Source organism: Rhodamnia argentea, chromosome 1 (assembly GCF_020921035.1).
Source record: "Rhodamnia argentea isolate NSW1041297 chromosome 1, ASM2092103v1, whole genome shotgun sequence".
NCBI classification, from domain to species: domain Eukaryota; kingdom Viridiplantae; phylum Streptophyta; class Magnoliopsida; order Myrtales; family Myrtaceae; genus Rhodamnia; species Rhodamnia argentea.
In genome coordinates this window covers 6,861,121-6,884,598 of record NC_063150.1, presented here as the reverse complement: position 1 = coordinate 6,884,598, position 23,478 = coordinate 6,861,121, and the positions used below count along the sequence as shown (strand labels likewise).

Genomic DNA, 23,478 nt, shown 5'->3' with positions numbered 1-23,478 from the left:
TGATAAATTCGAAAATCCTATGCACTTGTTCATTACTCATTACGACTAACAGTTAGACATGAGAAACGTGGTTTAGTGGACGAGAACTCTCCTCTAGTGATTATCAGCCCACTAATAAGCTTGAAAGTACTCTCGTTTAACGTGGAGAAGGGCAAGCTTGTCGGCTACATGTAAAATTTTGACAATTTCTTTTTTTGTGTTTTTTTTGGTCCAACAACGTTGACAATTTCTTAGAAGTTTGAGCTAGAGCTAAAGCAATACAGAATTGATAGGACAACCTCCGGAGCGATCCTCGTACTATCGTTCCTGTTAAGTTTGGTGGTTTAAATAAGTTACTACAGAAATTGAAAAACGAGAAATTAAAAGATGAATACTCATGGAGCTATGACGATATTAAAATAGAGCAGTTCCAAGCCTAATCCTTGATCTTGAATTTATTGAGAAGGCGACAACATAGCAGACATTTTCTGAAATTCAGGTGTCCAAATTCCGGGGACAAATCTGAGCCCTCAAAGTTCTTCATCACTATGGTGAGCTCCTGCTTCTCCGACGGGTCCACCTCCTCCCCGACCACCGTCTCCCATCGGAACAGCCACGCCAAGTTTGTCACGAAGTACTCCAGGTGCAACATCGCAAGCCCATATGCCGGACAGATCCTCCTCCCCACCCCGGAGGGCATCATCTTTATCTCCCTGCTCCCCGTGATGTCGAGCCCGCCTGCTTCTCCGCAACCGTAATTCAAGAACCTCTCGGGCTTGAATGCCATCGGATTCTCCCACACTTCCGGGTCCCAACCCATCTCCGCCACCATGAAGTTGATGGTCCCGTCCTTGGGGATCATGTACCCGCCCGGCTCCGCGTCTTTCGTCACTGCTTGAGGTAACACGAAGTGCCCCCGTGGGTGGCGGCACAGCCCCTCTAGCACCACCGCCTTCAGGTACTCCAGTCTCTGCAGGTTCTCCTCTTTCACTTGCTCCGCCCCTTGTCCCACGACTGATTTGATTTCATCGTAGAGCCTCTCTTGGATTTCTGGGTACTTGACCAGGCTGGCCATGATCCACTGCAGCGCCGTGGACTCCGTGTCGGTGCTGGCGTTGAGGAACTCCGAGCAGAGGCTTACCATTTCTTCCTCCTCCAACTTCCTCATCTGCTCCGGCAGCTCCAGGTCCAGGAGCATGTCCACGTACGACACGATACAGTCGCCGTCATTCCCGTCCTCCTTGGCTTTGTTCAGTTGCTCTTGCTTGGCCTTGGATCGAGCTCCAATGAGCGGGACGAGGACGTGATTCCGATATTTGCAGAGCTCATAGAACTCCTTCCACCACTTCCGGAGCATGAGCTTGCTCACCTGCGGCCAGAAATTGAGCACGCTAAACTGCTGCAGACCCAGCAGCAACCGCCGCTGAACATCCTCAATCTGCTTAATCTGCTTCTCCTCGAGCCTGTCCCCGAAGCACGTGAGGACCAGCAAGCCGAGCATGGCGTACTGGAAGTGGTCGACGACGCAGACGGCGCCGCCTGGTTGGGACTTGAGCTCTGCCACGAGGATGTCGAGAACCCACGCACGGGCGCGGGAGTAAGAGCGCTACGGTCCTCCACTTGAAATTTAAGTTACTCATTTTGATATTAAGGGCTTGTTTTGATTTGAAATAGTTTCCGGCGAGGATCATAAATGAGTTACTTAAATTTTAAGTGGGTCATAAATGTGTTACTTAAAAATTTAATGGGTCATAACTGGATTTTAAATGGGTTACAAATGAGTTCGCTAAAAAATTATATAAAAAAAGGAAAATTTTCAAATAAAAGCCCGAAGTGCCTTTAGTTTCTCAAATAAAAGCTTGAAATGGACTTTGTTTCAAACAATAACACGAAGTGTTTAAATTGTTTCAAATAAGGGGCCCGACCAAATAGCATTTTCGTACTTTATCTTTTTTGCTATTTTTTATTTTTCTCTTTTTCTTTTATGTTGTGTTTTATGTTTTTTTTTCTTTTTCCTCTTCCCTTCCCTTCCCATCTCCCTCGCTAGTCGCCACCACCATCTCCACCACCACCACCTAGTCCCGCATCCCCCTCCCTTAGGCACCGCCGCTGGCTACCACGGCCCTGAGGACGAATCCACCTCCCCAAGCGTGTTGGCCCTGACCTTCCATGTAATGCCCCCTTAATTAGTTCTACATTTACAAGAAATAAACGAAATGGATTGAAAAGCTTACTTAAGCGGAACGAAGTAGAGAATATGTCGGATGAAAGTTATCGGAATAGAAATGGGCCTAAAAAGAAAATGGGATCAGGAGGGAGTAAGTGCAGTCCGGCCCATCATCACAAGTTCGGTTTAAAAGAATCTAACCTTGTTGTACTCGTTAATAAATTACGGCCCAATACGACTCGAGAGGATGAGGAGGTGTGGAGGGCTGGGCCCACACAGAACCGACCCAGCCCATAGATTAGTGGGCCTTCTTACCTTTGCTACACCATAGGCCCCGCAAGGAGGTAAGGCCCAAGTGCACCACTGGTTTGCAAGGAAATGGGCCCAAATTGTAGTGCGAGTCAAGGCCCATGCGGGACAAGCAAAAGTAGAATGGAAGACCCATTTGCTCTTCCTCATTTTTGGTTCCTCTGTTGTGTCACCGCGAGGGCGTTTTTCCCTCCTCCGGTGCAGCTCCTTCGTCTGGGCAGGTGTTCGGCGATTCCACGGCAACCGGCAAGCCCAAGAGGCGGCAATAAGGATTAAGGCAAGTTGCTCCTCTAAACCACTTACTAGTCGTTATAATGCGAGGCAACAACGGTGAGCTGGGCTGGTGGAGCGGTTCTGGTGGGTGTCGGCGTGAGTGTAGCGAGCAGTAGCTTAGCGAAGTTGATTTCATGCATGTCAAGTTAAGATGACGGGTGAGCTGGATGGAAAGTTGAATTGCCGAGATTGGCGATTTATGGTTAGCTCGGCGCATAGGGTCGGAGGCGAAAGTAAAGGCGCAAATGGCTTTAAACTGAGTTGCACGTCATGGGCTATAGCTAGACACGATTTCTTGGGGGCAGAATTCGTGTATTTGAAGGTTGGATTATTGAAATTGAACTATGAACAGCTTGGCCGAGAAATGGGGGGTTCGGTTTCTAAGGATATTATAGCACTACTGTTATTGCTAGTGTTACCATCGCTTGGTCGTGAATTCAATTTAGTTTGTGGATAATTTAGAGCGTCGAATGGTGATTCTGGAAATGCGGTATGGGAGTGGTGGCTGAGAAGCCGGAGGGGAGTACATGCTGAATTAGTAATGAGACAATAGGTGATTGTTTCCTATGCGACCCGCGTTGTATCTGTTATTCGATCAATTGTTTGCCGGCTCGTCAATTTGGGTATAGGTTGGGAAGTTATGTTAGCATAACCGAACCAAGTGAGTGATAGTTCTCAAAATACTTAGCATGAGGTATTGTTGGTATGATAATAAGAATTGCTTGTTACGGAACATAACTCGTCATAGCATTTGGCACGCGTTGACTCTGTATATGATCATGGCCTCATATAGCATGGTTTCAAATTGAGTAAAGTTCATGAAAATAAGCATCATGCTCAAGCGAACACCTCACGGAGTTAATGGGAAGACCCGCTGTGTGACTAGGTGGCCCCGCTGAGTGTCTAGGTCGATCTTTGAGGTGATACGAGACAACATTGTCTTTGTATGCAAAAATGGTTTGATCATGATGAGTGATGTTTAATGGGCTTCACGTGCACATAACCATGATGACATTTCATAAGATATTGCATTTGCGTGTTGAGGAATGCTAAGTTTTAGCCGCTTAGAATTTCGATGCTTACCAATTTCTACCGTTGTTTGTTCATCGTGTTGAATAGATTATTTGATATTTTAGAGGTTTAACTTGCTGAGTTTTATCTCACTCTTTCATCATCGACATTTTTTAGGTAATTGATTAAGGCTAACCTCCCCGTCTTCCCACTGCTTCGTATGGTGTGCCTATCTGTCTCACGTAGGACTTTGCATCCTTCTCTGTACCGGAGGCTTCGAGTCTTGAGTTTGTGCGAGTCACCAGCATCTTGTGGGTCCATAGAGGATTAGATGTGGGGGTGATCCCGCATCGCTTTATGGCTATCTATTGGCCAGCCAGAGGGTGGCTTGGGCCTCTTCGGTCCTTTTCCTTTCGACTATGTGGGCGGCAGCATCAATGAGGGAGCGAGTGGTGGCTTGGCTTAGGAGGATCCCAACCGTTCTCGTACTATATATAATGTGTTTATTGTACAGTCGAATTGTTCTTAGTTGAACATCCAACTAATGTCTTGGCGACACTCGAGAGATTGAGAATGCGTGCGGATCCTTATCCGTGCCGGGATATAGAGTTGGGGAAGCTTTTGGGATGTTTGCTGATGCATATATTTGTTTTGGCTAGGTATACTGAGTAAAGGCTATAGGTAACTTTTTGAGGCCCTCCCGATATTGTTTTTCCCCACTAGGTTGTGCTTAAACTTGACTCGATTAGAGTCGGTTGTAATCTGGTGACGTGCTTATATATATTACTATGGTACCTGATCTTTGTGGTGATTTGAGCGTGTCCTCACGTCATTTCTTTGCTTGAATAGTCAATAGTTAAATGATAAAATTGATAATCAGTAACGTACGGTAGAGGGTATTCTTGTATGGTACCTTTTCTGTCATTTTCTGTTTTCGTTATCTAATAATGTTACAATCTTAAAATGAAAATATTTACTTATAAGTTAATATCATAGGTTCTTTTTAAGCTAAATAATTATAATTGCACTTTATATTAAGCATAAATTTTTGAAGACAAACTATATACTCTATATAAACAATAAGCTATACTTTTTAATTTAGACTTCTATAATTTGCTTAATTTGGTTGAGGGTATTCTTGTCTTTAGCATCCAAGATTCCTCGTGAGATTGTTGACGAGTTGTTCATGGCAAATTAGTCCAATCCAAACATAGAGTAGGGAAAAAGATTGGGGAAGAAGATCTTTTAGTGGTGAAAATGTCATTACCTTTTTCTTTCCCTTTTTTATTAAATAAAATAATGTTAGGTGTGGTCTTGTCAAAATAGATAAGTCTAATGATCTTCACACAGTATCTTTGAACAAGAGGTACGTCACCGACAAGTTAGTTCGAAGACAACATGCGAAGCATAGGTCGACGACCCAGGAGCCGAAATTTTGATGATTCATCCCGGGCGCGGGGCACTACTATACGACCATATTCAGCGGTAGCCATCTAAAAATGACGGGGAAGTCTACATTCTCTACCATCACCCTACAAGTTGAGGAAAAATATTTTTTTTTCTTCATCCCAAGAAATACTCCCGAATTTTACGTCACGAAATTCGGACGAAACAGTTTAAGGACCTTAATCAAGTCCAAGAGGAAAAAGATCTTTTAGTGCTAAAAATGTCACTACCCTTTTCTTTTCGCTTTTTAATTAAATAAAATAATGTTAGGTGTAGTCTTGTCAACATGGATAGGTCCAATGATGTAATACCCCATTTTTCCCTCTCGTGTTTTTTCGAATACCAATCACACGATTAAAATTTCAATTACTCAAATACTTTTCGTGAAATAATCCTACTCAAGTTTATTCTAACATCGCACTTGGCTTTGAAATGTTGCACAAAATTAAATTACCACGGCCCATTGGTCAGGAGCGATCCTTTATATTGATCCCATACGATTCATAAGTAATTTACGTACTGCGATGTGTTCGACGGAGCACAGATTCGAGATTTTATGGCTCTTGGGTGGAAAGATTCATTGGTCTTGAGCGATAATCTGAATTCACTTGTTTCACTTTCTTGGGAGCTTAGTCATGGTGGTTGCACAGAAAATGTAACCTGGTTTTTGTTCAATCTCATCAAGGCGACAGACAGCAATTCGCAGTTGAAGACCTGCCAAGAACGACACGGAAATTCACAGCCAATAAAAATGGTGGATTCCAGGGAAAGGCCCCCTCGCTTTCAATCCTCGTCTTTGGTTTTCCTTCTTTCTGACTTTCTGAAACGCGTCTTGTCTTCTCGTTCTTTGCCTCTTTCTTTTCAAGCGGCAACTGATGATGGGCCAGCCCTTGTCAATCTCTGTGGTACGCTCTTCCACGGACGATGGCGTTGAGTATGTATTGGATTCTCTGCGGGCTTGAGCTAACGCCAGGGCTCGAAAGCAGAAGCACAATATATTATTTTTTCTAAAGTTATTAGGTTAAGAAATAAAACAGATAGATTATTTAGGACCTATTTGACAATAATTTCGATCTAAAAAAAGTAATTCTAATTAGAACCATATTTTTTTTATTCTGTTTCCCAAATAATTTTTAGAGAATCGGGACGCGTTTGATAACCGTATTAAATTTCTGTTTTTGGAAACAATCAAGTGGCGAGAATTCTTTTTTTTAAAATTTTTTAATTCTTTTGAAGTTTTTTAGTTTTCCCCCATTTTTATTTTTTATTTAAAAAAAATTTTAATTCCCCCCACCCTTTTGTTAAATTTTAAAGCTTATTTTTAAATTTAAAATTTAAAAAATGAATTAAAAATTAGTTGTTAATGAATTTTCAAATCTAATTTTAATTTTTTTTTAAGTTCATAAGTCCACATGGAACCTCACGGGGATTTAATCTTTTTAAAAGAAATGAGATTTTTTTCTTTTTTGTAATTTTGAAAAGTGATTTTTTTTTTTTTCGAATCAACTTATTTTATTATTGTTTTTTTTTTCCAAAATTGTTATCCAGAACAGAATCAAAATCAAAATCAATTACGTTACCAAACATATTTCTCATCTTTTTTGTTTCGAAAAACAGAATCGGAGATCAGAATCATTGCCAAGTAGACCCTTAGTTTTTGAGCCACCTTTTGTAATCCTTAAATTTTCATATTGAATTTTGGTTCTTCTATCCCCACAATTTTCCTGCAAGGGTTTTCCAATAAATCTATTTGTTCATTTATTTTCTTCAATTTTAATTTCGTTATTGTTTTGGCATTGGTCATAACAGTATCATTTTGTGGTAACATCTCTGTCCCCAACGAGGAAACCAACCATTAATTCTTCACGGAAAGACTCAGGTAGATGTTTTCTTATCAGGGTATGCCGAACCATTTCACGGCCCTTACGTTTTTTCACTTGAGGGTGAAAAAATCAAAGTAGTTTCCAAATTCGTAGGATTTTTCCTGCAAGGGGATAAACAAGTCACCGAAAAGCTACGCAGCATGTGCAATCTCAACGTCGTGTGCGCCTATTTCCCATTGACAAAAGAATCGCGTTAATTGTTATCCAAGAATCCAAAAATTAGAATTTCGTTTTCAGCGGATAGATGTTGAACAAAAGCGATGCTAAAGCCAAGAAAAGACACGAAAATCTTGCAGAAATTATAATACTCTACTCAGCCCGAAGCATTACACATAGACATCACCAGTAGGCTGCTCGATCTCGAAAAAATTTGTCATAGCTTCTTCTCATGTTTTCCTATTGGCAGTTGCTCTCCTCCTGCATGAATAGACAACCCCTGTGTCGGGTAAGAGCATCTTTTGCTGGCAACAAGATGTTTCTCCATGATCAATGCAACTCTAATGCCACCGTCTCTCCCCCACCTCTGCATGTGGTTCAACATTCCGATATCAGCCTTTTAGACATCTGCTGGAGCAAGTATTTCACATTTCTACATGTACATAATTGAACAAATATTTCCCACAAATCACCTTCTCGTGGTTGGAGATACTCTTCTGCTTGTCGCGTTCATTATATGTTGGCGTCTAATCTGCACCACACAGGGAGCAAGGTGAAATTGAGAAAGGGGCAAGTGCAAGCTGATTGCTCATTATCGGCTTACCACATTTCAGCGCATTCTGAGATAGCTCTCTGCTGTTTTTTTTTTTTTTTTCCCACTGAAGCATTTACCATACAATATACTTTCAGAAATAACAAGACTACTCAGGATCTAATTGCTAATAACCTCCACTTTATAAGCAAATAAAATTTGCCCCCCACTCATTAGAAGACAAAGAATGATCATTGTCAGAGAGGTTAAGGTTTCTCTTTCCCAATCTGATATAGCAACGCAGTCGACATCATATTTAGATGCTGAACTACCATATTTGAAGGAGAAAGATACATAATGGAACAAAAACCAAGATAATTGCTCCAATAATGTCTGTATGTTCTTCTATTAATTCTCATAGTTCACATGGAAACCCGTTTCAGCGGGAACATGAAAGAACAATTGAAGTGATGAGTGGAAAGACACAGCTCTGCTCTGCTGCATCTTTCTCACACATGAACCAGAATGTAAAGTTTTTTTCCGACAAGTAACTTATAAATAAACAGCACAAACAGGATGAAAGATCAGCCATATGTAAAATCTAAATCAATTAAAATGGTGAAAGTATATGCCTTTGTGTGAATGACCCTTTTTTCATGGGAAACTTATCAGTTTCTGCACCACCATGCAAATTATAGAATTGGAAAAATATCAAAGCATATCAGGAAGAACTTGCAAGACTAGTGTGAGTGAAAAAATTACAATGGACAAGCTGTTAATGATGGATAGGATCCTTTCAAGACACAGAGCAGTGTATCAACACCCACAGCTGTCCACCAAATCCTAAGGCACGATACACGAGCTTTCAAAGTTTGATAGATTGAGCATAATGATTGTGGATTGTTCCTGTGATGCATCATTGCACGTAGCAAAAGTGCAGAGGTAAGTATCAAAAGCATTCGGGAGTCATACCAAAGCATGATAAGCAAGTGCAGCTTATCGAAATGTCAAGAATGCTTGCCCCCTCATTCTTTCCCTAAATACAGAAAATAGGGACACTTCCATGAGTAGATATTGAATCTTGGTATCAAGGCAAACTATAGAACCATATTTAAAAAAAACTTGCACCAGTTTAAACAAATTCCTCTTAACAGAACAAGCCGGAGAAAAAAGAACACATATATATTGAGACAAGAGAGCACAAAAATGTAATATAGCAAGTTTATATATGGCTTGGCCCCAAGAAGACATCCAGGGGTAGGGGGGAGAAGACACTACAGTTGGATTGTCCGAGATATGAAAGGATTCCCAGTACTCAAGTCCCTATGTGCTGTGTTTCTCCCAAATTCACTGTTTGAGTTATTGCCCTTGCTTGCTTAGCAACTTCAGTGGGCACTTTCTCTGTGCTTTTCACCTCAGGTATTTTGGGTCCTAATGCCTTTCGCCTTTGAGGCTTTGACAACGCTAGGCCAAATGGACAAATTGATTCGAGGGGTACACTAGACTACCGATAGTATAAATTTCACCATCAAGTTGGCTTGCACAAGAACAAACTGGAACCTAGCATCTCCGGTTCTACAAAAGTTCAACCCAGCATAACAATTGTAAACAGATGATACGATCATGTTGATGTCTCTTGAAAGAAGTACACAGTCAATCAAACTTGGAGATGAACGAAATCAACAAAGACGTTATCAAGACAAGCCCGAAGCAACTTAGTTTTCAAAGGACAATCAGGAGATTTACCTGCACTAGCTCGAGAGTAGGTTCAGCCCTCTTCGTTCCTTGCAGTTGAAGATCCTACAACACCCTGTGCACAAGATATTAATATCCTTCAAAACACTGCATAGAACAAGCATGCTAAGCAAATTGTCCATGAAGTGTGAAATTAACAAATTGTCTACCTTGCCTTCACCTTTCTCAATCCCTGCATGATTAGACCAAACTTTGCCCTGGAACCTTGGATGCAGTGGTTTGATCCATCAATTGTCTCAACCTCTCAGCATCATTAAACCTTCCAGCACCAGCGAAGACATTAGACATAAGCACATAATCCCCTCCATATCCTCTCTCCATCTCCAATATCCTCTTGGTGGCCCTCTCAGCCATCTCGACATCACCATGGAAGCTGCAGGCACCTAGAAGTGTCCTCCATATGACTACGTTGGCAATCTCTCTAGGAACCTCCAGAGCGACTTTTTCCGCTTCCTTCAGCCTCCCTGCCCTCCCTAGCATGTCTACCAAACTTCCATAGTGCTTAACGTCTGGCACAAGTTGATAGACATTAACCATCTTCTCGAAAAATCTTAAGCCTTCTTCAACAAACCCTCCATGACTAAAAGCATTCAAAATGCTCAAGAAAGTCACTTGGTTCGGCTTCAAACCACCGATCTCCATTCTGCCAAAATTCTGAGCAGCTTCCTCTCCCATACCATGCATTGCAAACGCAGATATTATTGATGTCCAGGATACCAAATTTTTCCTTGCATCCATTATCTCCTCGAAGAATTTTGATGCACTCATAATGCATCCACATTTGGAATACAAATCAATAAGGGAATTCGAAACTCGAATATCAGATGAATTAAATCCTCTTTTTTCAGCATAGCAGTGAGCAGATTTGCAAACTTTCACAGACCCCATGTTGGCAATGGCTGGAAAGATGGTCAGCATAGTTATCTCAGACGGCGTAATACCATCATCTTTAACCATTTTTCTGAACAAATGAATGGCTTCACTAGGCTGATTCATCCGAGTGTAACCATCAATTATTGCAGTCCAGGAAACAACAGTGCGCACGGGCATCTCCTCAAAGAGCGAACGAGCAAGGTCAAGGCGACCCCATTTCGTCAAACCACTGATCAAGACATTCCACGAAACAGGGTTTCTCTCAGGCATACTGTCGAACACTTTCCCCCCCTCACCTACAGACCCACAAGCCACGTACATGTAAACCAAAGCGGTTTGCACATAGACATGGGACTCAAAACCCAGCTTCAGAGTCAGCCCATGGAGCTGAACTCCCGGAACGGTGCAGCCCAAGCCGACGCAAGAGTTGAGAAGGAAAGTGTACGTGAAGCTATTGAAGGAAACAGAGGAGGAGGCAGAAAGAATGCCGCTTTGGCTGTGTTTGTAGAGCAAGATAGCTTCTAGAGGGAGCCGATCAAGAGCATAACAACGTAGAAGGGCGTTGAAGAGAAGCGTCGCTGTAGATGAGGAAGACCGGTCTTTGAAAAGTAACCCAGAAGCGATGACCCAACCATGAACCTGCAGCGTGACCCGGCGGCTCCCGCCGTGTCTCCGCAACAGAGAGAACAGACGTTTAGGTAATGCTTCTTGCCTTGGCTCTCGAGCGACTTGAGTAGCAGGAGCTCCGGAGGAAGACGAGCGACGGCGACTGAGAGGTGCGGGAGCAATCTCGAGCGTTCGTCTTGCTCGCGCCGGTGCCGGGGATGTGGAGTGGAGGCGGGAAAGAAACTTCATTTCGAAATGTTGTCCTCCTCATCGATTGATCCGAATCCCATCACGCCCGTCTAATTTTGTGGGTTCTGCGGAGTTCATGCGAATCTCGCAAAATGAAAAGGTTGCGGTGGATTTTTTGGGACAAGAAGGCGATACTAAATGAAGCAGATTATCACAGACCCGTGTTCGACCCGATTAGAATTAGAAGTATGTCTTTCAGATACGATGTTTTAGCAATAGGCTTTAATTTATTGCTTCTTTCATGGACGGGCTGGCCTTACTGGTTCAGCGTCCGGGAAAATGAGTTTGGAAAAACTTGCAAATACCTTTGACTTAAAAGCTAATTTTCGAAATACAAATGGTGTTTGGTAAAAGTGTGTTCTAAAAATATATTAGAAAAGAACTTTGACGTAAATACCATTTGGTAAAAATTACACTTTATAAAGACCTTTTACTAATTTTTTTTTTTAAAAAAGCTTTTAAACTATTTGCACAGGCCAACCATCTACTTCGGCTGCCGGCAGCGAGATCTAGCCTTCGGCTAACTGCCGCCAGACGGATCTAGGTGTCGGCTGGCCTCGCGAACCTAAGTGACGTAGCCCGGGGTCGCGCGAGACGTCGAGCGAGGCCGGCAATCGCTAGCGGAGCCTTCGCCGGTGATCGAGTCCCTTAACCGACAAAATTATGATTTTCGAGGATGTTTTCAGAACTATAAAAGCTGAGTGAGGGCAAAATCGAAAAGAAAATATTATAGTTGCATTTTCAAAAAATTGCATTTCCAAAGTACATCCGAAGCTACTTTGAACAAAAGGCATTAAAGGACTTTAGAATTACAATTGTATTTCTCGAAAATTGAGGAGAAAAATGAGCCAAATGCAATTTCGCATTTGGCCAAGAGCCCCAAAGTCCATTCTAAATGCGGAACCAGATGGGTTCTTCTTCGAAACACATGAAACTAAAGTTAATGAGGTTGGTTAAAGTGCCTTCGACGCACCCCCATTCCCTATCCACCTTTCTACGTTTTCGTTCTCATACGACGGTGACTTGCACGTGTACCTAGAAACTTAGAGGGAGTTGAGTGATGGATCCGGATCTCCTACTATAAAGGTAGGGATGACATTGAGGGATCTGAGCCATCCATTTCAAAATGGACGGCCCAAATTCATCTATATCATCTTTTAAAAGGGGGGAAATTTTTGGCGGAAAATTTTAAAATTTTTAAAAAAGTGATATGGATCAATCTGGGCCATTCATTTTTTATTTGGACGGCTCGAATCAATCATGTCACCCCTAATATTACTTGGGAATCCGGTTCCGTTGAGTGACACTCATTCACATCGATTCATAGTACTAATTATGCAACAGGCGCGTGGATTCTCTTTCTCCAAGCTGTCATCCTTCCCAAATGATGACATCGGAATTGATTGTCGCACCTTCATCCCATCATCAATTCAGCATCCCACTCAGATATTCAAATCTGTCCAAATAGATCGTAAATTTATTTTTTATTTTATATTTGATGAGCTGAGTCGTTATATAAATTAATTATATTAAGTATATGAGTCATAAATAAATTCAAAATGATAAAATTCAAAATATTACTCTTGTTAAATAAATTCATATAATTTATTTACGACATAATTTATCTTTTTGATCGTCTCGTATCTTCGATATCTCTCTCACTCAATCTGGCACCCACTTGCTTCGCAATCTCACATGAGTTTGGGTTTGAATTTTCATATATGATCGGTTATGTATTGTGTATTTATCGGCTCGGATACAAATTACTAGATTTACGTTGGGTAAAAATGGATCGGATGATCTCCGAACCGATCCGATCCGATAATCCCTTACAAAGGAAAACGTTGGAGAGACAGCACACATGATTGTTTTGTTGACTGGAGCTCCAACCACAGATTCTCTGAGAGGGAGCAACTTTTTCCTAGCTGTGTCAGCCTTAAAAAAAAAAAAATCCAATCTTTCGGTTTTCCCATCTATCGATTAACCCATCCGGATCCGGAACCGAAGAAGAAGCATCGCTCGCGTCTTTCTCGCTCTTTCTGCTGAAACAGAACAAAGTTCTTCTCGATCTGTAGGGAAGAGGAACACAAGGAAATTCACATGGCGGACACCCTCTTCTCGACCCTCTCCGACGACGTCGTCCTCAACATCTTCTCCAAGCTCGAGGACGACCCCCGTCACTGGGCCCGCCTCGCCTGCGTCTGCACCAAGTTCTCGTCCCTGATCCGCAACGTCTGCTGGAAGGCCAAGTGCTGCGCCACCATCCCCTCCGTCGTCGCCGACCTCGCCGACGCCACCTCCTCCGCCTCGTCCTCCTCGCCCCCCGGCGGCTGGTCGTCCCTCCACAAGCTCGCCGTCTGCTGCCCCGGCCTCCTCCACGCCGGCGTCCTCCTCGAGAACTCGGACTTCGGCCTTGAGCGCGAGCTCGGCCCCAACGAGGATTTCTCGAGATCGGATCGCCCCCAACCCGATTCTTCCTCCTCCGCCACTGCCGCCAACGCCTCCTCCTCCTCCTCCTCCTCGATTAATTGCCGTGAGAATTCAGTACCCGTCGATAGTTGTTCTTGGTCTCTGTACGATGATCTGTACTTTGATACTGTTTACAATACGTCCGAGTCGCAAGAGGGTGTGCAATTGGGGGATGAAGATGTGGCTGTGGAAAGAGGGTATGTGAAGGTGGGTGGGGATACCAATGCCTGCAAGAGGAGGAAAATTTGGCGGTCGATGCGGTCGCATTTGGCATCCGGCGTTTGGAATTTGTGCCGGGAACAGGGGAACAAGCTGCTTGCGAGCCGGTTCCGAGGAGACTGCCTGTACCTCTGCGACTGGCCTGGGTGCGTCCACATCGAGGAGAAGAGGAATTACATGCTTTTCCGTGGGGTGTTCAAGAATTTCAAGCGGTCCATGGTTTGGAGGACGATAAACGACGGGAATAGGAGCAAGATCGACGTGAATTGCGCCTTCTGCTCGTGCAAGGAGACTTGGGACTTGCACTCTGCCTTCTGCTTGAGGCGGATCTATGGGTACCATGACGATGGCGAGCCGGTTGTTCGAGCTTATATCTGTGAGAATGGACATGTCTCTGGGGCGTGGACCGACTTGCCACTTTATACTTGATGGCAACCCTCCTGTGTTGTCCCCTATTCCCGCCTTAATGTCTTTAATATGGTATTGCTGTTTAGCAGTACTTAGCTGATTTATGTTAGCTTATGTCTGATTGATCATGTCTCTTGCATTTTTATCTTGTTGTTGTTGATTCAAGATGCTTACTGTTAAATGTATCTTTGGTTCAAATGAGATATCAGATTGGTATGACCGGGCTGCTAGTGGCTGCTAGTGTGTGTGGTATGAATTTATAGCAGCATTGCCTTTTTTTCACAAGTTGGTGGGTTAATTACTGTGACAATGAGTCTGTAAGTTCCCATTTTCAGAGATCAATGCACAGATGCACACGAATAAGGACAGGCTTTCCTGGTTCAGAAGTTCTACCTTTATCATCGCGATCTCATCTCTAATATTGACGGTTGTTTCTAAAGAGTACATGGGTATTTAAAGATATGTATTTTCTGCTGGATGTTGTTGCTTCCCATTTGTTAACTGAACCTCTGTGAGTTGGATAATCTTCACATTATCGCCGTAGCAGTCGCGTGTTTCAGTTCAACAGTGTAATTGGAGGAATGGAAGAAGCCTCTGGTGTTCCCTGATACAGTGGAAATTTATTGAGTGTTTACTATTTCCAGAATCTAAGAAGAAGGCCTCTTAGATATGAATTTGCACTTACATCCAAGAAGGAAACAGAGAAAAAAGAATACCAGTTGTGCGGTATCAAACATATTTGTTGTTGGCCAAGGATGGTCTTGCTTTAATGTCCATATTGCTGATTTGCCCAATCTGCTGAGATTGTATGCTCTCTTCATAGCTTGACAAATACAAGTTCCAGAAGATTACAGTTATTTGCTCTGGGCGATTTGGTTCGCTTGTTGGAAAGAGAACAATGGAGGCTTGTGTTGGTGATCGTAGGTTCAACGTCTCTCTGTCAAGCATATTGCTGGGGTTCTGGTGCATGTGACTCTGGTTATGAATCTACAGCAGCATTTGCACTGTTTTGTGGGAGTCGCATGTTAATTCATTATGATATGATTGATATCTGGGACTTGGCAATGTTAGAGATCAATGCATGTGGTTATAGAAATAACGATACTCTCTGCTGCTACAGAGGTTGTACCTTTATTGTCACGATCTCCAGCCCGATTCTTGATGATTTGGAGCAAAGAGAACGTGGTTTTTCAGGAGACTGTATATTTCTGCTGAAACTTTTTGCGTCCATCTTATTCAATGTACCCTGCAACTGCGGTATCCTCGCGCCATCTTCGTCGCACTTGTTCGTGGTATATTTCAAGAGGGTGGTTGCAGAAATCGAGAAATTCTGCGTTCCTCGTGTTTCGAGTGAACCTCCTTCATGATTCCGATGCGGCGGCGGTGCAGCCAAATGCATTGTTGCACCACCGGCGATTAGAAGAACCGCCGTATTTGCTACTATCACATCTAGAAGAAGGAACATTGGTGAATAGATCAATGTTAAAAATATATAGTATTTGTCTAATCATTAATCGGAATATGTAATTAAAAAAACTTTTGATAGAATTGAATACGCGAAGAAAGATAAATAATCAAAATCGTTAAAGAAGAGCAAAAAAATACGAAGAGGTATACTTAGACATTCGACATAAATCAGAGTTCACGACGCCGTTTGCTTGAAGAGCTACTAAACTGAACTTGGGGGTTCCGACCAAAAAAACCAAAAAAAAAACTGAACTTGGGGGACAGAGTCTTGAGCGTCGAGCGAGAGATGTTAAGAGGAGAAGCATTGAGCGCATACAGGGCTCTGCTGCGAGCCACACGGAGGACGTTCGCCGGAGACGCGCTGATGCTGTCGGAGTCGGCGGTGGAGATCCGGAGCAAGTTCGAGGCCAACCGCCACGTCGCCTCCGAGGCTGACATCCGCCGCCTCCTCGACGACGCCCGCGAGGCCTCTCGTTTCATCTCCACCATGATCGTCCAGGCCAAGCTCGATTCCAGCGGCGCTTACGGTATCACTCTTGGCTCTCCCTCTTGCGATGATGAATCCGTGATGCGAGCTCTTCGGTGTTTGCTCCTTTGAATCTCGTTTGGTTGTGCTGTCCACGCGTTTGATGAAATGCTCGTGTAGCTCTGCTCACTGACCTTCCTCCTCGATGTTTGGTCATTGTCTGTTTACCATCTTCGCTGAATAATGCCGTAAATGATGGATTTATTTATCGCCTTGGAAGATCGTTCTGTTTGTCTAATAAATCGATAGAAGTGACCCAAAGGATCTCTTAGTATGCGCATCAAAACAAGTATGATAGACACTAGGGACGCTTCACAGACAGCACGGATAGTTTTTCCAATTAGGCCATTCTTACATGTGCAATTCTTCATTTTCTTCAACTTGTCAAATCTCGGGTTCTTTTAAGCATTGGAGTCTTCCACATACACAGAGAACTGCAACGAATTTAGGAATAGACAAACACATTAGCTGCAACAATTACCCGCTTACATGTATGTGTCTACTAACACGCAAAACTTTAATAGCTTCCACGCACCCACGCCTCAATGATTGCCTTCACCGTGTTGACGAAATGGTAAGGGTGCTTGGAACTATAGGCGTAATTTCTTTCTCAAGAAAAAGCATTTCCTCTTATGCGTGATAATATTCCAGAGGCTGGTGCTTGTAGCCATTTGGTCTTGGGGATGGTCATTTTTGCTTTACGTGTCCAATCCCTCTGAGACATGGAAGAGGCTTTTCCCTCACCAAATTCCAGCTCTCAGCTCGTCACTCACCAAAGATGGAGGAATAACTTTTGCTCGAGTTTACATGTGGACCTCTGTTTTTTGTGCATGTGAAGTTGAACTATCATGCCAATAGTATCTTCGGGGTATTTAGCATAAGATGTATGTGTGCCTGTGTGAAGAAAATGCCGCACGCCTCTTGAATTGTTTGTACCTGGAGTTATACTAAATGTATATTTAGTCGAAAGCATATATCCTGTGGGCTGTCGAAGCCTGAATTAGTTCCTAAGAAATTGTAATAGGCAACATCTGCATATGCAGTCACCTTACTTTAACATTCGGAAGGATATGGTCCTATCAATACCATTTTGTAAATGTTTATTGTTTTCATTATAAAATTTGAGCCTTGAGGCTTTATCACTGAGTCTACTCTTCAGAAGTGTAGACAATGGAAAACAGTAGGTGAGGAAGAACGGCATCCCAAAAGAAGAGAAGGAAAGAAGGAGCAAAAACTACAGGAATAATCAAAGAAAATGTAATTAAATGAGCAGAAGAGGAAAAAGGAAGACCGTCGGAACAATGCTAAGATAGAAAGCCAGATTTTCATTATTCATGTTTGTTGAATTCATAAAAAGTTAACATTTTAAGGGGTACACCTGCCCATCTTTCACTGTGAGCTGGGTATTACATATTTAAAGACTAGAGAGTATCTAGATTTGTTAGAACTAATGGTTTGGACTCACATATATAAACTAAGCACAGAAAAATCCAACCGACATCTGCTCAACCGTCTCTTCATCTCTCTCTGGCAGCCAACACCCCACCTCGGATTAGCTTTCCGGCACCACAGACCCGCCAGTCCTCAAGCTGCCATGCCAATGACGCCTCTTTGCGGCAGCCAGGGCCATTGAGAGCGCCATCTTTCTATATCTCCCTAGCTCTCAGAGAGATAATAAATGCCTGACCATTGATATAATCAGATTTCAGTTATTAAAGAAGACCCTTCACACTGACAACCGTGATGGGGGAGGGAGGATTTAGGATTTTTATGATTCGGAGATTAGAGGATTTCATGGTTAGTGGATTAGATGGATTTGGACTATTGCATGAGGGAGGATCTGGAGATTAAGAATTTTTATGGTTCGGAGATTAGAGGGTTTCATGGTTAGTGGATTAGATGAATTTGGACTAAGAGAGGTTAAGGATTTTTATGGTTTGGAGATTAAGGGATTTCATGGTTAGTGGATTAGATGAATTTGGACCATTGCATGAGGGCGAATCTAGAAATTAAGGATTTTTATGATTCGGAGATTAGAGGGTTTGATGGTTAGTGGATTAGATGAATTTGAACTATTGCATGTTAAGAAGTAGATGTGATGTCCTCTCAAAAAAGGAGTAAATTGGATGTTAATCATCCTCTAAACTGAGACGATCCTTATACTTGATTAAATATATTTAGGTACCGCCGCGAGTAATTGGTGAAACTTGAGGTTAGCATTCAATATTTGATGGTCTAGACATTTGGCTGTCTACTTTTTCTGTGTGATTCTTGTATCTAATCTAAAGTCTACCCACTCTCCAGATTAAGAAACAATGCAAATAAAGAGAAGTTTGAAAAGTTGCATATGTGAATGTGTAACCACTTATTAATTTTTTTGCTTGTCGCAGTGGTGAAACCATCTAAAGAGCATGCTGGGGCAACCCTTGAAATTCCTTCTGAAGAACTCTTGCAGAAGAAAGCATGAGGAGAAAGAAACCCATTTTCATAAAGACATCGACACCCAACTCGAATTTTTTTATGGAGATAATATTTAGTAGATTTCTTGACACTGGAGAATCAATGCAAATTTTAGCCCCTGTATGTTTTGGAGGAGAGCCTTCTCTTGTTATAGAGCTCGAGTGATCTCGAGAACTTTATGTAGACCCATGGGGATCTTCTCTTGTGATGAAGTACTAGCTTGTTTCCCACTGAATGATTGCGCCATTGGACCTTATGATTGACGTTTGATAAGATCATGAGCACCCCGTTAAACCATTTTATTATGGAATTACTGGTCCTCTTACAACAAATGGTAAGCTTGATGTGGGATGAATTGGGTTTTTCCAGACAGGGCATCCGCTCCATGCCATTAAATCTGGAGACTGGAGTGGTTAGATGAGCTTTCTCGAACCCGCCAAACTTCAGACCAGCTCTTCAGGTAAGTCACAGGTACACACCTGTAAAAGCTCACGAAACACTAACAAACTGGTCCTTTATTGTATGCGTGTGATTTGCATTCTTATTCAGGTGGTCTGTCACTTCATACCAGCGGTGAGTATGGGCAAAGACTGAAACCTCAGAGGAGTTCTCTCGAGCAACTTGACTCGGTTCTGTGTTCCTTGGCCACACAAGCTAGTATCATGTAGTGATGAAGTTTCACACACATGAGTTCAAGTGTAAGAACGACGTGGAGAGTGTGTTTACCATCTCAGGCAAGCAATCTGTGAGGAAAGTAGCCAATTGTTTATCCACAAAAGCATGTACTATGCTTCGTGCACGTACCCCTTAATTTGTTGCGGAAATGTCACAATTCGCCCATAGTTTGAACAGAGAACTCGGCATACACTCACCATTACCTGTGACTGTTTTAAATGGAGTTGATTGGAAAGTGCCCTGACCAAAAAGAAAAGGCAACAAAAGAAAGAAAAAGAAAGAGCAATATGACTAGTAGCACTGTCCTTCTGAGTAGATCGAGCCATGGATTAGATGCGAATACAACTTGAATTTACAAGATATACCCATGGCCTCGACACTATCATAGGTATCCTTAACGTGTTGAAGATCCGCCATTGTCATTGAACATTATAAACGAGAATAGGAAGCGAAAAGATTCAAAAAAACAGGATCGCAATCCGTGAGCCGTTGTGTATTGCGATCGCAGTGCTGCCCACACGATTTCATGCCAACATTTCTGGAATTGCAGGCACCTGATTTATTCATATGAAAGAAGACCCTTGACGGATCTCCTTATGCCCCCCCAAAGTTCATGACAAACTCACCTGCCCATTCACATGTCCATCATTTATACTTGAACCTGTATCTTCAGCTCACCATCTCCGATCTCTGTCTCCCCCTCTCTTTATTGCACCCACACACCGCCCTGTCAAAAGGTCTCAACTTTCCAGGTAAGCCTTGAGCCCCCTTTACAAAAAGGACACACCTCCCACACTTGAATGTTCAATCTCCCATCATTCATCGTACGTCGCTTGGTGATACTATAACACTTTGGTTTCTGCCACCACAAGAAGTCGTCCCGGCACCGAATCTGTATAGGACGACGGAGTGGCCAGTGAGATGAGTAAGTTCGTCGCACTCCTACTCTTCCTTTGGCTCACTAATGTCGCTGCTTGGGGTCATGGACCCAGCTATGTCCAGGAAGCGTGCAGCGTGACACGATACCGCGACCTCTGCGTCCGGTCGCTGGCGTCCTTCTCAAGCAGCGCCAAGAGGAGCCCCAGCAAGTGGGCGAGGGCTGGGGTCTCCGTGACACTGAGCGAGGTCAAGGAGGCTGCTCGGTACTTGGTGAAGGTGAAGACTTCCGGGTCGATGAGAGGTAGGAACGGAGCCGCCCTCTCGGACTGCATGGAGTGCTTCCAGGACGCGGTCGACAACCTCCACATGTCGCTCGGGTTACTAAGGAAATTGACTGGGAACGACTTTGACACCCAGATGAGCAATCTCCTGACGTGGATGAGCGCCGCGCTGACCGACCAGGACACCTGCTTGGATGGTTTTGACGGGCAAAAGGGAGGCCAAGCAGTGAAGAAGGTCCAGGACAGGGTCCGGAGGGTCACGTACTTCACCAGCAATGCCCTGGCTCTTGCCAACAAGCTCGCATCCGCCGGCGAACCTGCCTAAACAGGAACCTGTAGAATCCCGTGAGAGGTCGGTGGGACGGTCATGGGAGCCTTCTCCTATGTTTAATCCCACGTCAAATATTAATCTCCTAGAAAACTAAGCCTAGCTATTCATAAAGAGAAACGCAGTGACGCGACGAGGAGGCCAGGTTGGAGAATCGAACTCGGCCTGCTCAAAGTTCATCACTAGTATGACCTGGTTTGAATTTGAAAATGTATTGGTAACAGTATCCTTTACATGAGCATAATCCTCTGACTTGGTAATGCTTGCTGAAAGTGCTCGCTGTCTATCGGATCGGACGCACAAAGAGAGGATGGCACTTTTTGCCAATGAGATAGATAGTGTTGGAACTTCTTGGTCCAAAAGGACCAGTGTCTCCCAAATTGCGCAACGACGACTAATTTGGACGACAACTCCTTGGTCCATCCAAGCGACAGAGAGCATTCCAATACGCGACGTCATTCCGATTCTGACCCATAAAAGAGCAGCCCAACTACTGCCGCCCACCATCGCGCCTCCGTTCCTCCGTCGCCACCATAGAGCACGCGACAACTCTGCATGTTGCCTGTTTGCGTTCCTGGACAGCTCGCAAGCCCAACTAGTTTGTATTCCTCAAACATGTAGTAGTTACCATCATTTCGCCGTTGATATCAAAATATCAAACGTCTCCAAAGATAAAAAAAAAAAATTCTCAGAGCTAGGTAACATTTAACGAAAATAATTTCATATGGGTTAAAAGCACAATTACAAGCGGTTATTTTCATAAAAATATTTTTCATATCATTCATTTTTCACGAAACAATCGTACTCTTGGACTTCGTTTGTTTTGATGAAAGTTTCATGATGAATTAAAATCATTTCCAAGAAGATCATTTTCAAAGAAGAGTTTTCATTTGTACAGTGATTCGGAGGGAAAGTGATTTACTTCTTGCAAGGACTAGAAAGGGAATCGGTCAACTAATAATTACAAATTATCTGGATATCATCACGTGTTTCTAAATAACTCCGTCATAATTAAGTTATAAACATGCATCAAAAGGTTCTCATAAAGACCAAAAATATCCGTTTACAATTCCAATTTTTTTATTACTTAAGAGAAAAAGACTTTCTTTTCATTGTACAACAAACAATATTAAAAATAATAATAGGATTACTTGGACCCTATTTGCGATTTGTTTACATACTCGAACAAATAAAATTTGAGAAAGCTTCAATTGCGCAATTGTGGCTTCTATAGGCTTTCTTATAATTTGGATGTGCTATTTTAGGGTCAAATTATTAGGAATAGGATTATATAGTTATGGTTCATTTAATTTACATTAAGATCTAATTAAATAAAAAAATACCGACAAATACAAAAATAGAACTAGTAAAAATAAGTGAAAATAGAAGATAAGAAAACTTCCTACTTCACGTGGGCTGTCGAGAGCCATTTGAATTCTTGATTCAAAAGGTTCTCATAAAGACGACTATTTTTGCATATAATATAATCAACATGTAGTAAGCAAGCACGACACATGGACACATTATGCATTCGGGCAAGCATAAATGCACTGAAATTTTATACGAACATTGTATCATGCTAAAAGCTTAAGCCATTAAAAATATCCTTACCATTCGCAATGAATAACCATGGCACTTACCCTTGTCGCCTTTAGTCCCGTCTCTCTCATTCTTTCTTCATTCACCTTTATTAGACTTCCCAAGATGGAACGTAAAATTTAGATTAGTGTGCTTTTGATGTTTTGAAAGAAGACAATACATAGAGCGAATCCATTCAGGAGAAAAACTTCTTAACTACCGTAAAACGAGTGAAGTTTTGCGTAGGTGAGATTTGTGTTGAGGTATGGTTTATACTTCTCAACAACAGGAAAACACGTGGATCCCGCACCACGTTGAGCGAGCAAGGGTCCAGAGGCTACTCGACGGGGGTCTTAAGGGGGTAGCGCCCCCTGCATTGGCATGTGAAGTCAAAATATTGTATTAAGGGTTTTTTTTTTTTTGTCTTTTATCTTTTTTTGCTTCTTGGTTAAAAGTTGTTTTTTTTATATTAGTAATGTAAAGGTAGTAGCCGTCATAAGAGCAAAAAACAGAAGCGCAAAATAGCGAATAGAGAGAAAAAGAAAAACAGAGGTCATGACATTCTGAGTGTTCTCGATCTCTTTGTGCCCTAATCTTGTGAGAAATCATCAATTGTATTCCTCATTTTCTCAAAAACTAGTGAATTCGCGGTGTGCCTTAGTGCAGAGACGTAACCCAAGTTTGGGTGAACTTCGATAACAAATTCTCCGATGTGTTTTTCTGATTCTATTATTTTATTATTATATTCTGCTAGTGTGATTGTTAGTTTGGATTATTTTTTATGGAACTGGTGCGCGATTCCTAACATCTTGAATACCGGAGGGCTTAAGTCTATAATTTTTCATTATTAGTTTGGATTTGGGCTCGTGAATAGATATTACTATATATAATCTTTTTCGCTTGTAATTGAGTGATATAATGAGAGGTGCAAGATACTAATTACAATGGA

At 42.5% G+C, this 23,478-nt stretch overlaps 4 protein-coding genes and 1 pseudogene across 9 annotated transcripts; 3 read left to right on the top strand and 2 right to left on the bottom strand.

Annotated features, from left to right (window-relative positions):
- Window positions 1–413: 413 nt before the first annotated feature.
- Window positions 414–2,605, bottom strand: LOC115750169 (annotated as a pseudogene).
- A 4,805-nt stretch (window positions 2,606–7,410) lies between these two features.
- LOC115750228 (pentatricopeptide repeat-containing protein At1g09220, mitochondrial) lies at window positions 7,411–11,426 on the bottom strand. 5 transcript variants are annotated; one of them, XM_048271479.1, is made up of 6 exons: window positions 9,661–11,426; window positions 9,509–9,566; window positions 9,317–9,323; window positions 8,729–8,792; window positions 7,698–7,756; window positions 7,411–7,591 (listed from the first exon to the last, which is right to left on the bottom strand). In XM_048271479.1, the coding sequence occupies exon 1, from the start codon at window positions 11,237–11,239 to the stop codon at window positions 9,692–9,694; it is 1,548 nt and encodes a 515-aa protein (XP_048127436.1). In that variant the 5' UTR covers window positions 11,240–11,426; the 3' UTR covers window positions 7,411–7,591; window positions 7,698–7,756; window positions 8,729–8,792; window positions 9,317–9,323; window positions 9,509–9,566; window positions 9,661–9,691. The 5 variants fall into 5 exon arrangements, with proteins under 5 accessions (XP_048127436.1, XP_048127428.1, XP_048127430.1 ...); XM_048271471.1 differs by lacking the exon at window positions 9,317–9,323 and having other exon boundaries at window positions 7,698–8,792; XM_048271473.1 differs by lacking the exon at window positions 9,317–9,323 and having other exon boundaries at window positions 7,698–8,836; window positions 9,503–9,556.
- Window positions 11,427–13,240: 1,814 nt separating this feature from the next.
- LOC115750229 (phytochrome A-associated F-box protein) lies at window positions 13,241–14,607 on the top strand. 2 transcript variants are annotated; one of them, XM_030687446.2, is made up of 2 exons: window positions 13,241–13,772; window positions 13,863–14,607. In XM_030687446.2, the coding sequence occupies exons 1-2, from the start codon at window positions 13,340–13,342 to the stop codon at window positions 14,354–14,356; spliced, it is 927 nt and encodes a 308-aa protein (XP_030543306.1). In that variant the 5' UTR covers window positions 13,241–13,339; the 3' UTR covers window positions 14,357–14,607. The 2 variants fall into 2 exon arrangements, with proteins under 2 accessions (XP_030543306.1, XP_048141532.1); XM_048285575.1 differs by having other exon boundaries at window positions 13,242–14,607.
- A 1,448-nt stretch (window positions 14,608–16,055) lies between these two features.
- On the top strand, window positions 16,056–19,090 carry LOC115750238 (mitochondrial zinc maintenance protein 1, mitochondrial). The gene is made up of 2 exons (XM_030687455.2): window positions 16,056–16,329; window positions 18,719–19,090. Exons 1-2 carry the CDS (start codon window positions 16,089–16,091, stop codon window positions 18,793–18,795), a joined length of 318 nt encoding a protein of 105 aa, XP_030543315.1. The 5' UTR covers window positions 16,056–16,088; the 3' UTR covers window positions 18,796–19,090.
- Window positions 19,091–19,838: 748 nt separating this feature from the next.
- On the top strand, window positions 19,839–20,970 carry LOC115750212 (pectinesterase inhibitor 6). The gene has a single exon (XM_030687413.2). It carries the CDS (start codon window positions 20,385–20,387, stop codon window positions 20,946–20,948), a length of 564 nt encoding a protein of 187 aa, XP_030543273.1. The 5' UTR covers window positions 19,839–20,384; the 3' UTR covers window positions 20,949–20,970.
- The last annotated feature ends 2,508 nt before the right edge of the window (window positions 20,971–23,478 follow it).

Bases quoted from the DNA above. Each gene is read 5' to 3' on its own strand.
- LOC115750228 (XM_048271479.1), bottom strand. From the start codon at position 11,239: ATGAAGTTTCTTTCCCGCCTCCACTCCACATCCCCGGCACCGGCGCGA.
- LOC115750238 (XM_030687455.2), top strand. From the start codon at position 16,089: ATGTTAAGAGGAGAAGCATTGAGCGCATACAGGGCTCTGCTGCGAGCC. The intron at 16,330-18,718 runs GTATCACTCTTG...TGCTTGTCGCAG, and splicing joins CGATTCCAGCGGCGCTTACG to TGGTGAAACCATCTAAAGAG.
- LOC115750229 (XM_048285575.1), top strand. From the start codon at position 13,340: ATGGCGGACACCCTCTTCTCGACCCTCTCCGACGACGTCGTCCTCAAC.
- LOC115750212 (XM_030687413.2), top strand. From the start codon at position 20,385: ATGAGTAAGTTCGTCGCACTCCTACTCTTCCTTTGGCTCACTAATGTC.